A 15,213-nucleotide genomic window follows, 5' to 3' on the forward strand; every position below is an offset into this window, starting at 1 on the left:
CGATGTTGTCTCTGCCATCTTGAGATCCCACTCTCCTCATTGCCTTTAGGGATCCCAGTTGTATGTTGTATGTTGTATCCCAGTTGCATGTTCCCACCATAATTTCTAACCTAAATATAGTAGCTGCACAGACATCTTCACAGATGCTGGGATCCCTTCATGAATTTCTTTCTTGCCACTATGGTGAAGGGCATGCCCTCTGAATCCTCCTAGGTTGTATAAACAAATCTTATAAGTTCACTCAAGCATTCTCCCTAAGTTTTTGCACGTGTTTCTTCACAGTAGACCAAGGAAGTTCTAACATTTCAGCTTCCTTTATTATAGGCTCCATTTGGGTCCACACAAAGCAATCTTTTAGAGCTATTTCTAGCCCTTGGAACTAAAACATTGAATCCACATCTTTTGGACTCACAATAAGCCATCTTTATTTGGACTCAAATAATGAGCTGCCAGCACTTCTCTACCACTGCAAAGAAGGTCATTAATGCATCAAATGTATTTATGTCCTAGCACCAATTCCAGGAATCTATCAACTAAGTCAAAGAACACATCTTAAAATTCAGATCCTCTGGAATATAATTCATTTATCATTGTATGTTGTCTCTCTTTATTTAAGTAATATTTGTCATGATTTCTATATTGCCTGATATTATCCATACAACATCTTTATTATGCTTATTATTTAAACAGTGTGTTTTTTCCATTCCTTTTTTTTAGTACTATCTATATTTTATATATTTTAAATGTAACAGTTTCAGACAGCATATAATTCAGTTTTGCTTTTTTATGCGGTATGGTAATTTCTGCCTATTAATTGGAGAGTTCAATCTATTTACATCTGATGTAATTATTTACATCTGATATAATTTTTATATATTTGGGTTTAATTATATTATCTTTGTTGTTGTTGTTGTTGTTGTCTTTTTGCCATTTCTTGGGCTGCTCCCGCGGTATATGGAGGTTCCCAGGCTAAGGGTATAATTGGAGCTGTAGCCGCCAGCCTATGCCAGAGCCACAGCAATGCGGGATCCGAGCCACATCTGCAACCTACACCACAGCTCACGGCAACGCCGGATCGTTAACCCACTGAGCAAGGGCAGGGACCAAACCCGCAACCTCATGGTTCCTAGTCGGATTTGTTAACCACTGCGCCATGACGGGAACTCCTAATTATATTATCTCGATATTTATTTTTTGTTTGTTACCTTTCAATTTTATTTCTCTACTCTTGCATTACTTCCTAATTTTTGGCTCATTGAACACTTCCATTTTCCATCTTTGTTCTATACTATAGAAAAGTGGATGCAACATGTTTATGGCTTAGTAGACACAACGCTTTTAAGATATTCAGTCCTTCAATGTTACTAGGAAAATATAGCAATACTAAATATGTATACAGCAAAATGCAGAACAACTAAATTCATAAACCATAACAAAAAAACGAAGTGGACAAATTTGTTGTCCTTTCACATATTTCAGTACCTCTCTCTCCAGAACTGATTTATAGATTCAATTGTATGCCAATGACAATTCCACAGTTTTTTTATTCCTTTTTCGCAGATATGTCATATTCTAAAACTTCTAATAAAAATCAAAATATATAGACTGACCAAGGTAAGTTTGGAAAGAACAGCAAAACAGAAGGCTTACACAACATAGCTTTAAGATTTACTATAAAATTTCAGACAAGACAGTATTTTGGGGGGCTTAAATATATATTATCATAACCAAAGACCAGTATTTATTTATTTATTTATTTATTTATTTTATCTTATTTTATTGCCATTTCTAGGGCCGCTCCCTCAGCATATGGAGGATCCCAGGCTAGGGGTCAAATCAGAGCTGTAGCCACCGGCCTGAACCACAGCCACTGCAACTCAGGATCTGAGCCACGTCTGTGACCCACACCACAGCTCAAGGCAACACCAGATCCTTAGCCCACTGAGCAAGGCCAGGGATCAAACCCGAAACCGCATGGTTCCTAGTCAGATTCGTTAACCATTGCACCACGATGGGAACTCCAAAGACCAGTATTTATTAAAAAAAATTACTAGACATTTGAGGAGACAAGATAACATGACTGAATGATCATTTTTCCCTTGTAATTGGGAAGAATTATCCAAGGTAATCCAGATACTAGAACTGATAGGTAAAGATTTTTAAATATTTGTAATATTTTAAGCAAACTCTAGTTTTATGGCCCTCTAACAAATCAAAACCTAACCCAAAATCTTTTCTTCCCAAATGTACTCATTCTCCTATATAATGTATCTTTTTTGTGACAAGCTAAAAACCTGGGAACTATCCTTGATTCTTGCCTCCATCATGCAGACCTAAATATCTACCACTTTTTCAGTCTTTAAATTGTGTCTCATATATTCAGAAAATAGGAAGGCAAGGCGAATGCAAAATAGGGGAGAGAAATTAACTTAGGCTTGAGAATTCAAAGGGAAGATCAAATAGCATTACCAAGAAGAATTTGGCAGATGATCCACTAAATAATTATTTTCATGTCACAATTTTACTATTTGTTCTACTTTACCACAATAGAGTTTCACAATGTATTTTCAATATCTAATATTTCGGTATTCTAAATGGCAGATCACATTTTTATTTTTATGTCCTGAATATATTTCTGTGGAAGAAAAACGTCTTCATCACATCCTACAAACTATATGGTTCAAGGGATAAAAGGGAGCTATTTCCCTCAGGCCTGAAATCCTTTTTATGGAGCTTTCAGTGTGTAATCTGCCTCTCTAATTCTCTGAATTTCTGTTACTATTGCAAGGGCAAAACTGTGCATCAGGAAAAGCTGGTACTGTCGGAATGGCTGGCCCTCAGTTCCCACACTCACCCATCAGGCAGTGTTACAGTTGCCTCCACTTGAGTTTCTTTGCTTCATCATTTTCTTGCTGTTGCAAAGAGATAACCTAACCTCTGAAGTGAATTAAGCAGGGCCTCCCATGGGCTTGGGACTAGTCCAGAGGCACAGAATCCTGCTATTGGGCCTTGATGCCTGTAGTTGTAGTTGTGGAATTCTAATTTCACCTTTGAATGTGTGTTTTATATGAGAATTGAAAAGGGACAATGGAGCATGCACATGGGCCTTAGAACCTGGAATCACATGATCTGTGATTACATGACTGTCTTACATGACTCCACATTCTCAGCTGGCCTACCCCCCACCCATTGGCACTTTGGGTTCAGTCCAACATCCCCTTCCTCACCCTGACCTGCTACACTGCCATCCTTCCCCACTCTGTCCAAGCACTGGATGTGAGTCAGGGAGGGTTGAAGTCAGGTGCACACTCAGCAGTCTTGGCACAAGCCTAGCAGCCATCATCCCACAGCTGTAGGGCTACAGCATAAGCCATGGACTCAGCAGGTCCAAGCCTCTCACTCACCTCCAGTTCAGGTCTGAGTGGGTCCCAATGTGGAGGCTGTGATCCCAGGGGATTGCCTATCTGCCTTTGTGTGAGGGGGAGGCCGAGGAGATGGGCAGAGCGTGGCTTAGCTTCCTCAGCCCCATCTCAACATGGAATATTGTTTCAGTGATTGGAGGGAGGGAGAGGCTGGCAGTGCGTGGGCCACTGAGTAACAGGGCAAGGTCTCCAGTGACCTGTGTGGGTCTGCATGTGTCCTGCTAATATCTCCTGTAATAACTCAATGCCCAAGAGAGTGAGGCATCGCATAGCAAACACAAACACCACTGCAGGTGGAGAGAGACTACAGAGAAAGGACAAAGCTTGATACTCAAGGGCCATTTTTTCCATTTTTGAACCAAGATCTCCACAACTTTATTTTTCCCTGGACCCTGAAAATTAGGCAGCCAGTCTTATAAGTGGGGAAGAGGTAATATTACCATCAAATACTGAATGAGACTAGTTCAGGACAGTGGAACTTAAGCAATCTCTTGGTTGTGAAAATTCTAAGGGTTTCTACAAAGTAACAGAGCTCAGAGAAATATATTGTGTAGAAGAACTTCTGAATTATCATTATCAGAAGTAAGTCCCTTTCAGGAGTCACACCTTACACTATAGGGAATGCTTGTGAGGAATTTATAATGGGCACCGTTTATTGGCTGGCTTCCTAAAGCATCTAGGTGTTAGCTTCTGAGATAAAGTGAAGGTAGAAGTCTTTGAAGAAGTGCCTTCTCAAGTTCATAATTATGATTTGTGATTATCCTTTGGAAAGAAGAAATCCAGAGGTGTAAGGGGCCAGGTATTTAAATTAAATTTCTTGAATTACTCAGATAAGGTGATTTCTGGGCTGATGCAAAGTCATAGCAGATTTGCTTAGAGTTAACGATCTATCAAATTCAGTCATGGCTATGGAAATAATTGTATAAACCCAGAAAGAATACATTTCTGAGTTTTAAAAACTCTTTTCATCTCTCCTCATGATAAAAGGGGAAATGGATGTACTGGGAGGCAATTTTTAAAAGTAGGACTCAAGTATGCCATTTTGCTTGACTTTTTGAAGTTTCAGAATGGAAACCCATTTTTCTGAAGGGCAGCAACACAGCAAGCATCAAAGTGCAGCACCATGACCAGCAGCAATCTTTCCCAAGCTGATGTTGTGCAGCTTTGCTTCGAGAATGTGACTAGATCTTGTCTTAAAACTCCCTACTCATCTGGATCGCGCGTGATCCTGTACCTAGTGCTTGGCTTTGGGTCTTTATTGGCCGTATTTGGAAACGTCTTGGTCATGACTTCAGTTCTTCACTTCAAGCAGCTGCATTCTCCAGCCAATTTCCTCATCGCCTCTCTGGCCTGCACTGACTTTCTGGTGGGAGTGACTGTGATGCCCTTCAGCATGGTCAGGTCCGTGGAGAGCTGCTGGTACTTTGGAGCCACTTTTTGTGCCCTTCACAGCTTCTGTGATGCAGCGTTTTGCTACTCTTCCCTCTTCCACCTGTGCTTCATCTCCATCGACAGGTACGTGGCTGTCACCGACCCTCTGGTCTATCCCACCAAGTTCACGGCGTCTGTGTCAGGGCTATGCATCAGCATCTCCTGGGTCCTGCCCCTTGTCTACAGCGGTGCTGTGTTCTACACAGGAGTCAGTGACGATGGGATGGAGGAATTTGTAAGTGCTCTCAACTGTGTAGGTGGTTGTCAGATTGTTGTAAATCAAGACTGGGTTTTGATAGATTTTCTGTTATTCTTCATACCTACCCTCGTCATGATAACTCTTTACAGTAAGATCTTCCTTGTAGCTAAACAACAAGCTATAAAAATTGAACATACTGGCCGCAGAGCAGAATCTGAGAGTTACAAAGCCAGAGTGGCCAAGCGAGAGAGAAAAGCAGCCAAAACCCTGGGTTTTACAGTCATGGCATTTATGATTTCATGGTTGCCATATACAATTGATACATTAATTGATGCTTACATGGGCTTCATAACGCCTGCCTATATTTATGAGATCTGCTGTTGGTGTGCTTATTATAACTCAGCCATAAACCCCTTGATCTATGCTTCATTTTACCCATGGTTTAGGAAAGCCATAAAAGTTATTTTAAGTGGGGGTCTTTTTCAGAATAGTTCATCAACCATGAGTTTATTTTCAGAATAAATATGAGCACTAAGTTGAGAGATTCGAGGATATGTTCAACATTATAAATTTATAATGAAATGAGATATAAGAAATGAATAAAGCCTTTCAAATTGGGGGAATATATTATTTTTTCAAATTATCCAGGAACAATGTCACATAAAAGTCCTTTCATCATAAGATAGCGGAAAGACATATACATTGTAAAGACATTTACTGCACTAAATAACAAATAATAAAGTGGTTTACCTTTGTCACCTGTCTCAATGCTCTGTACACATCCTGACCACATGCCCTTGTTTCCTCCAGTTTCATTGAATTCCGAATCTTGCTTTTGGCTGTGAAATCTGTAATCATTTTCTTATTTACACTCGACTCTCATTTGTCTTTGAATGGCTGTTCTTTCTCAGCCTTTTGTGACCCTACAGTATTTCACTAGGACTGTCATAACAAAGTGTCACAGAGTGGGTGGCTTAATCAACAGAAATTATTTTCTCCTAACTTTAGAGGTTAGAATTGCAAGGTCAAGGCATCAGCAGGGTTGGTTTCTTCTGAGGACCTTTCTCCTTGGATTCCAGATGGCTGTCTCCTCTCTGTGTCACTACATGGTCTTTGCTATATGGGAATCTATGTCCTAATCGCCTCTTCTAGGAAGAGCAGTCATATTGCATTAGGGCTCACCCTTCAAAGTTCACTTTAACTTAGGTAGCTTTTTTTTTTTTTTTTAAGATCTTGTGTCCAAATACAGCTGTACTACCAACTGCTAGGAGATAGAATTTTAAAATATGAATTTTTTTTGGTGGGGGGCATGATTCAGTCCCTAACAGACAGTCCAGGCTTGATGACATTACCTAAAAGTCTGTTTATTTGCTGTTCTCCTGGGACTATATCTCCCTGTACCTTCCTGGAGCTTCTGGATTAGCAGGTAAGCCTCTCCTGCTTAGTGGCTGGGCAGGATCTTTAAATGTTCACAGGTAATATTGTGGGACCAGTAAGTGTGCCTTGGGATCAAGAATTTGCTACAGACATTACACAGAGGTAGAAAATTGTGGAGAAATTTTACCATAAAAAGACTGGCATAATGCCCCGTTAGTTGGCAGGAAACCTGCATAGGAAAGAATGATCAGTTATCACTAGCAGTGGTCATTTCTGCACCAGTTTTTCTCACTTGAAAAGAATGTGTAACTCACATCCCCATTTTTTCTCAGAAGTTTTCTGACTTAAATAAACCCAACTGTAGTGTGTGTTTACTTCCCCAGCATGTTTTACGGTAAAAAAAAATGCGATGCTTTTACTGCAAAAATCCTCGTATTAAAAAGTGTAGATTGGAGTTCCCGTTGTGGCTCATCAGGGTACGTACCTGACTAGTGCCCATGAGGATGTGGGTCTGGTCCTTGGCCTCACTCAGTGGGTTAAGGATCCAGCATTGCCATGAGCTGTGGTGTAGGTCACAGACATGGCTTGGATCTGGTGTTGCTGAGGCTGTGATGTAGGCCAGCAGCTATAGCTCGGATTAGACCCAAGCCTGGGAACTTCCACATGCTGCAGATCAGGCCCTAAAAAAGGACGTTCTAGATCCCCAAAATACTGGTCTCTGGTTCCCAAGTCACAAGGAATCCAGACCTTGGTTATATGGGAGTCTACTGAGCTACACAAAAATAGGACCTATGGGCTGGCTGCCCTTGGCTACTGTCTCCCCAGGTCAAAATCCAAGCCACAGAATGTCTACTCCTAAAACCCTCAAATTATCTTCATTTGTCCACTTCAGTAGGCTTTGAGAGAGTGAGTTCCCACCTTGAGTTTGGAAATGATGGGAGATGCTAGAGACGCTTGGCGTCGACCTCAGGCAGTAGGACCCCAGGGCACTAAGGCATCTGGTGGCCTTAGTGGTGGCTTAGGCAGAATAAGTGGTCAAGGGTGAGACTGAATCTGAGGCTGCACACAATATGCCTCAACACAACATCCCATGGACAAGAAAGGAATTAAAGTGAAAAACAGAGAATATTATGAACTAAATAATGTCAAAACATGACAAAACAATACAATTAAAACAAATTTTAAAATATTGTGAGAGGCAAGGGGGACATCTTTGGATGTTGACCATGATGAAACAGCTTACATCAAACCATTTCTCCCAACCAGAACAATTACAAAACCTCAGAGGAACACATAGAACAACTGCAGCATTGGAGAGCAGGCAAGACACTTTGGAATGGCTAGAATGAGGTTACAGAGAGAAGGGAAAGACATTGAGGTGAGATGGGTCCTTTCCAGATTAATGAGGTTACAGAGAGAAGGGAAAGACATTGAGGTGAGATGGGTCCTTTCCAGAGATCTTTGTATTTGCAACATCAGTTGCTGCTGTGAGACATAGAAGCTAGCAGAAAGTGGTGGCCTAAAGGCATCAATAGCCTCAGGTTGATGTTGGGGAAAAACGGCAATTTAGGGACCAAGGAAGCCAGTGTGTGAGGGGTCAAGAGCCAGAAGAAATGAGACTAGCAGGAAAGTGGGCCCAGCACACTGTGTTGTGTTTGTACTCGAGATTTTTTTCTGAGTTCTAGACTTCTCTGTGGCTAGAGCGTGAGAAGCAAAGAAGAAAGTAATTGCTAAGAAACTAACCAGAGCTTTGACAGCCTGGCAGACCTGGCAAGGCAAATATTAGAGGTCGTGGTTTTCCAAGGAGGAAAGATTGAGATATACAGCTCAGGATTACGGTTGAAACCCCATAGAGGAAGGAAAATCAGAAATGGGACCAGGCTTCCCAAGTCTGAAATCTGAACTGGACCTATCACATTTCCTGATCTGCTTTTACTCTGCTTGGCAGAAGAAAACTAAATCCTGTTTGGAAGAAAACATCATCTATAATTTTATGTCCTATGACATAGAACTGAGTACTAATATCCAATAAAACATAAAACTTACCATGCATTTCATGTGATAGGATCAAAATAACTCAATAAAAATTTCCCCAAATAATGCACAGGTAATATAGATACTGGAAATAATGCATGTGGATTTTTTTTTTTAAAATTTATTTCTACTATTTTAAACAAAATAAGATGAAGTTAAAAATCTCATCAGAAACTGGAATTATTTAAATAAAATGAAAATTCTGGGATTGAAATATATAATATTAAAATAATCAAGCACTTAATTACATCTAACAGCATATTAACAGTTGCTAAAGGCTGCAAAAGAAAGGATTCTTGAAAAAAGCAGGTAAGTAAAAAGTAGGTAAGTAGAACATATACAGAGTAACGATCTAAGAATACATAGTTTGGAAAATACATAAAGAGCATGAGTCATATGGGATGTAAAGATCTAAAATTAGTACAATGTAAATTCCAAAAATATAGGGTAGAGTGAATAAAATCAGCAACAATATTTAAAGATACTTCGGCTGACAATTTTCCAAAATTTATTTAAGATATCAAGTCGGTTTTAAGAAATTCTACTAAAACAAAGGAGAGTTCCTTTCAAGTGCACAAAGAAACACACACTCAGCGTACATGCGGAAAACAAAAGACAAGTAAAACATTTAAAAGCAGTCATAGAAAGAAAACACATGATCTGCAAAGGAGCAAAAATAAGATGCTGATCCGAATTTTCAACAGAAATGAGGGGAGCTTAAATACATTGGAAGAATACCACTAATGTGTTCATATAAAATAACTGACAACCTTCTGGAGTCAGCAAATATACCACTCAAAATTAAAGGCAAAATAAACTAAAAATATTTTTGAGAGTCTTCACTGCCAGCACATGAGCATACAAAGGAAGGAAAGCGAGTACTCTGTGGAGAAGCAAACCACTTCCAGACTGAACACTGTAATGTAGGAGGTAAGGAAGGATATCACAAAGTATAAATATGAGAAAAAAATAAACGAATGCCAAAATAAAAATAAATGTCTCTTGAACCTTATAAATGCAAGATTTAAAAAAATGACAACAGTATCAAAAGAGAGATGATGGAATTTAAGCATTTAATTGTGACCGCTAGCAATTTTTTGCATTGCATAGAATTGGTAAAATCATTAACTTATTGAAGAATTTAATTAATCAGGTATACAAAGTAAAATTCTAGGGGACCTGCCAACAGAATACTGAAAGTGATCAATTTGTAATTGTATAGAAGGGAATAATTGAATCATTTTAAAAATCTGATTACAATCAGTCAAGAAGGCTAAAACGAACAAAGAAAAAACATGATAAATAGAAAAAACAGTAATATGGTCAATTTAAACCTAAGTAGATCAACAATCATATTACATATAAACACACTAATTATTCAAATTGACAACAAACTTGTTGGACTGGGTTTAAAAACTCAGCTCTAAATTCTCTGTTTTAGTTTACCCTTGGTTAGGACAGAATTATAACTTCATATAACTGGCCAAGAATTAAAGGACAGTTTCTCAGCAGAAATTTGTTTTCAGGACAAGACCTACATTTAAATGAAGAAATTGTGCTGTGTGGGGCAGTTTCTGTTTCTTATGGCGTGGAATACAGCATGGAGTATGATATCCAATTTGGAGACAGGTGTTCCCCAGGTTCAATAGTACAAACATTGTTTACAGTGAGCTTCCTCAAGCATCGGCTACAAACATGTTTACAAAAGCAGTGAAACAAGGTTCTATGTCCTTACTGTTAGGATTTTTCAGTTTTCTATTTCCCAGCCTTCTGTGGGTAATTTTTTTTTTTTTTTTTTTTTGGGGGCATTTTCAAGGTTCACACTCACCTCCGTGTTATTTTCGATGCACAGTTTCTTCTTCCCACTTTCTGTTAATGTCATGTGCTTTGGGTCATTCCCTAGACTCTTGTTTTCTCAACTTTCATTTCCGTGTCTTTGGCTGGGGCTCTGTTTTCTTAAATCTCCTCGGCTTCCACTGCTTCTATTCCATAGCAAGGAGTTTAGTCCTTCTTGGTCACCAATAGTCCTTCAACAATAAGGAATCAGGCCTTATTTTCAGATCTTGCATAAGCCGAAAATTGGCATTTAGGGGACATTCTCCTGGTGTAGTAATGACCATGACAAAATAGTATATTAACCACAATAATTTTCTTTCCAGCATGATTACTTCCATGGGGCATGTCACTTCACCACTCAAACACACAATGGGGAAATAGTTACTTGACTGTCATGATATGTCGCAGACACTGCTGATCATAATGCAACTTATGATGTCACGAGCTTATAGCAGAAGATGATATGTTCAAGAAATTGTATTTGGATATTTAGCTGTCTATTTGGAAAAAGAAATTGTTAGATTCCTGCTCCCTCCTCTTTCTCTACGCATACACACACACACACACAGACACACATTGCTTCAGGGTAGGTTGTAAAATACAAAACCATAACAATTTAGAAGAAAATACTGGAGACTATTTTCATAGATTCTCATGGAAAGATCGACAGATTAACTACAAATTTAAAATTTCTATTTTATTAACTACAAATAAAAACGAAGTTGCAGATAAGATGAACTTGAAAAAACACTTTAGAACATCTATTCTAATTACTTAAATTGAAATGAGGAAGAATTAGGATTATTTTTCTAATGCTTGAGACTCAAAAGGCCAGGCCTTGTTAGGACAGGAAGAGCTGATATTCAATAGCTTTGGGGGAGTTCTGGGCAATAGGAAAACTTCCCTGCATCCCAGAGTAAGAGTAGGACAAATAATTGGAGAATAAAAATAAGTGAGAAAATAGCGAAGGTCTCTAGGCAAGCGTATCCCATCTCTCCCTGCATATGGTATGGGTTGGACAGGGGCTCTCCAAAGAGATCTACATCCTAAACCCTAGAACCTATAAATGCTAATCTTACTTGAAAAAAGGAAATATTGGCGGATGTGATTAAGAATCTTAGAATGAAGAAACTATCCTGGATTATCCAGGTGGGTACTAAATGCCAGCACTGTGCATGTTCTTACAAGAAAGAGGCACAAGGCAACTACACACAGAGAAAAAAGGCAATGTGGCCCCAGAAGCAGAGATTGGAGTGATGCGACCACAAGCCAAAGAACACCGACAGCCAGGAGAAGGTCAAAGAGGCTGGGGTTCCCCCTAGACCCTCCAAAGACCCTAGTAAGACTTTGATTTTGGATTCCATACTTTGGCCTCCAGAACTATAAGGGAATAATACCCTTCAGTTATTTCAAGCCACCAAGCTCATGGCCATTTGTGGTAGCAGTGACAAAATGAATTTAGTCAAGTATGTTTGAAGGGAGAAGGCCCAGGTGTAGAGGGAAGTCATTCTCCCTTTCCTGGGCAGAACGCACTGAATATGAAGGCCACAGTGCAGAAATGGACACATAGGATGTCTCAGCATGTAGTGTGGGACAGCCTCACAGCGCATCTCACAGCTCTGCCACAGTGCAGGGATGGGAAAAGATTCCTGAGTCTCTGAGGGCAGCATTGAGTCATGATAGGTCCTAGAAATCCCCACCCAACCTTCCATGGTTCTGTGTGGCACCAGCACAGCTGAAGGATCCCTTGCTCTGAGAAGCAGTGTTCCCAACACCACTTATTGCAGAGACTGTTTTTCCCACATTTGGGTCATAGATTGCTGCTTTTGTCACAGATGGATTGACCATAAGTGTGGGGGTTTATTTCTGGGCTCTCTGTTTTTGGGTCATACTGTACTGTTTTGATCACTATAGCTTTGTAGTATAGTTTAAAGCCAGGGAGCATAATTTTTCTTTATTCTTATTACTTTATACTTTTCATGTGTGTTAATTTTAGCTTGAAGCCCATTGTTGCTATTGCTGTCTTATGTCTGTCTCTCATATAACATGAAGACCCCCTTAGGGGCAGGCAATATTTCTTGTTTACCCATATCTTAAAGACCCTGACAGAAATAGATGCTTAATGAATAAGCGAATATCAGTATTGTATACATGATTGACTGGTATACAGCTGAATTTACGGATGTCTTAAGATGACTTACACCCCATAAATCTTCTAATGCTTTGAAGCATCTCTGCCTTTTTCCTCGTCTTAAGGAGAATTCTCTCCACTTTCACTGTTGAGGATATCATATGAGGTAGGCCCTTTGTGTAGAGACCTTTACAGGTATAAACAATCACTTACCTTTTTAGTTAGTTAAGAGCTTTTGCTTTCAGTAATGATTCAAATATGAAATTTGTCAAATACATTTTGGCGTTTCATCAGATGGTCATAGAAGTTTAATCTGTTAAAATGGTGCATTATAGTAATACGCTGTCCATGGTTAAAGAAAATGTCCGTTCTGGGCATGGACTCTAATCAAAATGTATGTGTTTGTATATGCTGTGGGTGTTCGTTTGCAAAAGTTTACTGTTTTTGCATCTTTGTTTATGAGTGAGAGTGTTCTTTCATTTTCCTTGCGTTCCATGCTATTCTCCCTCAAAGAAGAACTTTTAACTAGAGATTGTCTTCTCCCTGTTCACACCCTGTCCTATAGGGACTCCACTGTAGATGATTTTGGACATGGGATTTGGCTGTGCCTCCTGGGGATAGTTGTATCCTGACCTTTTCAGACAGTCTTGGGGGGTGGGGAGTATGCAAGGGTGGGTAGTAAAGGTAACCAATGAATAGCAAATAACACACGTCTCACTAACTTGGACAAAGAGGACTCTCCCCCATATCCATATATAAGCCAAGAAACAACAGAGTATGGATAAATTGTAAGGCAAGACGTATTTTGTGGCTAAAGCAAATGTGCAAGCGATTTATTTGAAGTGAAGTTCTTAGTTGACTTCAAAAACCATGTGCAATTATATTCCAAAGTGTAAGAAAAATAACGGTAATCATAGCTAAGATCTCCTGGGTATTTAAACTGAAGCTATTGTTATTTCACACGTTCAGAAATTAAAACGAATATGGTTTGTAACAGGTCATGGAGATAGTATTTGGGAACTCTGACAAAGGTAATGAGTTCAAAGAAATCTTTTCTCTCCCTTCAGGCAATAGCAAACTGCTCTATCTGGTGTGATTGACAAAGGGGCAGGTGTTGTCCACGGGTTAACGCGCTCTTTACAGCAGCAGCATGAACAGCCTCTCACCTTCTGCAGCTGTGCAGCTCTGCTAGGAGAACGTGAACGGATCCTGCGTGAAAGCCCCCTACTCGCCTGGCTCCCGGCTGGTTCTGTACACAGTGTTTGGCTGTGGGGCTCTGCTGGCCATGCTGGGCAACCTCCTGGTGATGATTGCCATCCTTCACTTCAAGCAGCTGCACTCGCCCACCAACTTCCTCATCGCCTCTCTGGCCTGCGCTGACTTTCTGGTGGGAGTGACTGTGATGCCCTTCAGCATGGTCAGGTCCGTGGAGAGCTGCTGGTACTTTGGGCGAAGCTTCTGTACTTTCCACACGTGCTGTGATGTGGCCTTTTGTTACTCGTCTCTCTTCCACCTGTGCTTCATCTCCATCGACAGGTACATTGCTGTCACCGACCCTCTGGTCTATCCCACCAAGTTCACGGCGTCTGTGTCAGGGCTATGCATCAGCATCTCCTGGGTCCTGCCGCTTGTCTACAGCGGTGCTGTGTTCTACACAGGTGCCTATGATGATGGGCTGGAAGAATTATCTAGTGCTGTTAACTGTCTAGGAGGCTGTCAGACAGTTGTAAATCAAAACTGGGTGTTGATAGATTTTCTATCCTTCTTTATACCTACTCTTGTTATGATCATTCTCTATAGTAATATTTTTCTTGTGGCTAGACAACAGGCTAAAAAGATTGAAAATACTGGTGGCAAAACAGAATCATCTTCAGACAGTTACAAATCCAGAGTGGCCAAGCGAGAGAGAAAAGCAGCTAAAACCCTGAGTATCACAGTCATAACATTTATGATTTCATGGATACCCTATAGTATTGACTCATTAATCGATGCCTTTATGGGCTTCATAACCCCTGCCTATATTTATGAGATTTGCTGTTGGTGTGCTTATTATAACTCAGCCATAAATCCCTTGATTTATGCTTTATTTTACCCATGGTTTAGGAAAGCCATAAAAATTGTTGTGAGTGGTCAAATTTTTAAGAATGATTCTGCAAACATGAATTTGTTCTCTGGACAAATGTAAGCCATTGGATTAAGTTGAAGATAGCTTTACAATTTCAAATGAAACAAATTTTTAAAAATCAAGTAAAATGACTAACAAATAGAAAAAAATCACTTTTCAAATTTGATTTCTAGAGTAAATCAATGTTTGTCCGTCTTGTTAGGATATGCATGTCCCTGTTGTATCTCCAGAAATATTTGACTAATAACTGTTAGATGCCTGTTTGTTAACTGCTGCAGGTGTCATCGTCATTCCCCACTCCCTGCTGACACCATCCTCCTTCTCTTTCCTCTTTTAATCCGTGGTCTCTTCCATTTATAACCTGAAAATATCTTTGTTGTCTGGATTTCCTTTCCTCTTTTCCTTACAAATTGTTCTCCTTACTCTCAATTTATCCAAGTTTCTCTATGATTCGCTTTCACCAGGCTGTTGCTTTTTTTTTTTTTTTTCAATAAAACTTACCAAACTGGTCAATAGTGAAGAAGGATTCATCAGCCATAAAATCAGTTTATAAATAAGCCTAAATTTCACATTGATGATTTGAAATTTTTGACATTGGCATGGTGATATATTGGGAAATTTCCAGTAATTATGGCATGAAATACAGCACTTGAAGATG

At 39.6% G+C, this 15,213-nt stretch overlaps 2 protein-coding genes across 2 annotated transcripts; both read left to right on the forward strand.

Moving 5' to 3' along the window:
• The first annotated feature begins 4,545 nt into the window (after positions 1–4,545).
• Positions 4,546–5,574, forward strand: LOC100156866 (trace amine-associated receptor 8a-like). The gene has a single exon (XM_001926037.3). It carries the CDS (start codon positions 4,546–4,548, stop codon positions 5,572–5,574), a length of 1,029 nt encoding a protein of 342 aa, XP_001926072.3.
• An 8,006-nt stretch (positions 5,575–13,580) lies between these two features.
• Positions 13,581–14,984, forward strand: LOC100154422 (trace amine-associated receptor 6). Its single transcript, XM_021074856.2, is given in 1 exon segment — positions 13,581–14,984. A coding segment is annotated over 1 exon segment (1,035 nt). The 3' UTR covers positions 14,616–14,984.
• The last annotated feature ends 229 nt before the right edge of the window (positions 14,985–15,213 follow it).

Source organism: Sus scrofa, chromosome 1 (assembly GCF_054392235.1).
Source record: "Sus scrofa isolate SSC_HxYL_T2T_F1_AM1 chromosome 1, Sscrofa_HxYL_maternal_Yorkshire_Landrace_v2.0, whole genome shotgun sequence".
Taxonomy (NCBI): Eukaryota; Metazoa; Chordata; class Mammalia; order Artiodactyla; family Suidae; genus Sus; species Sus scrofa.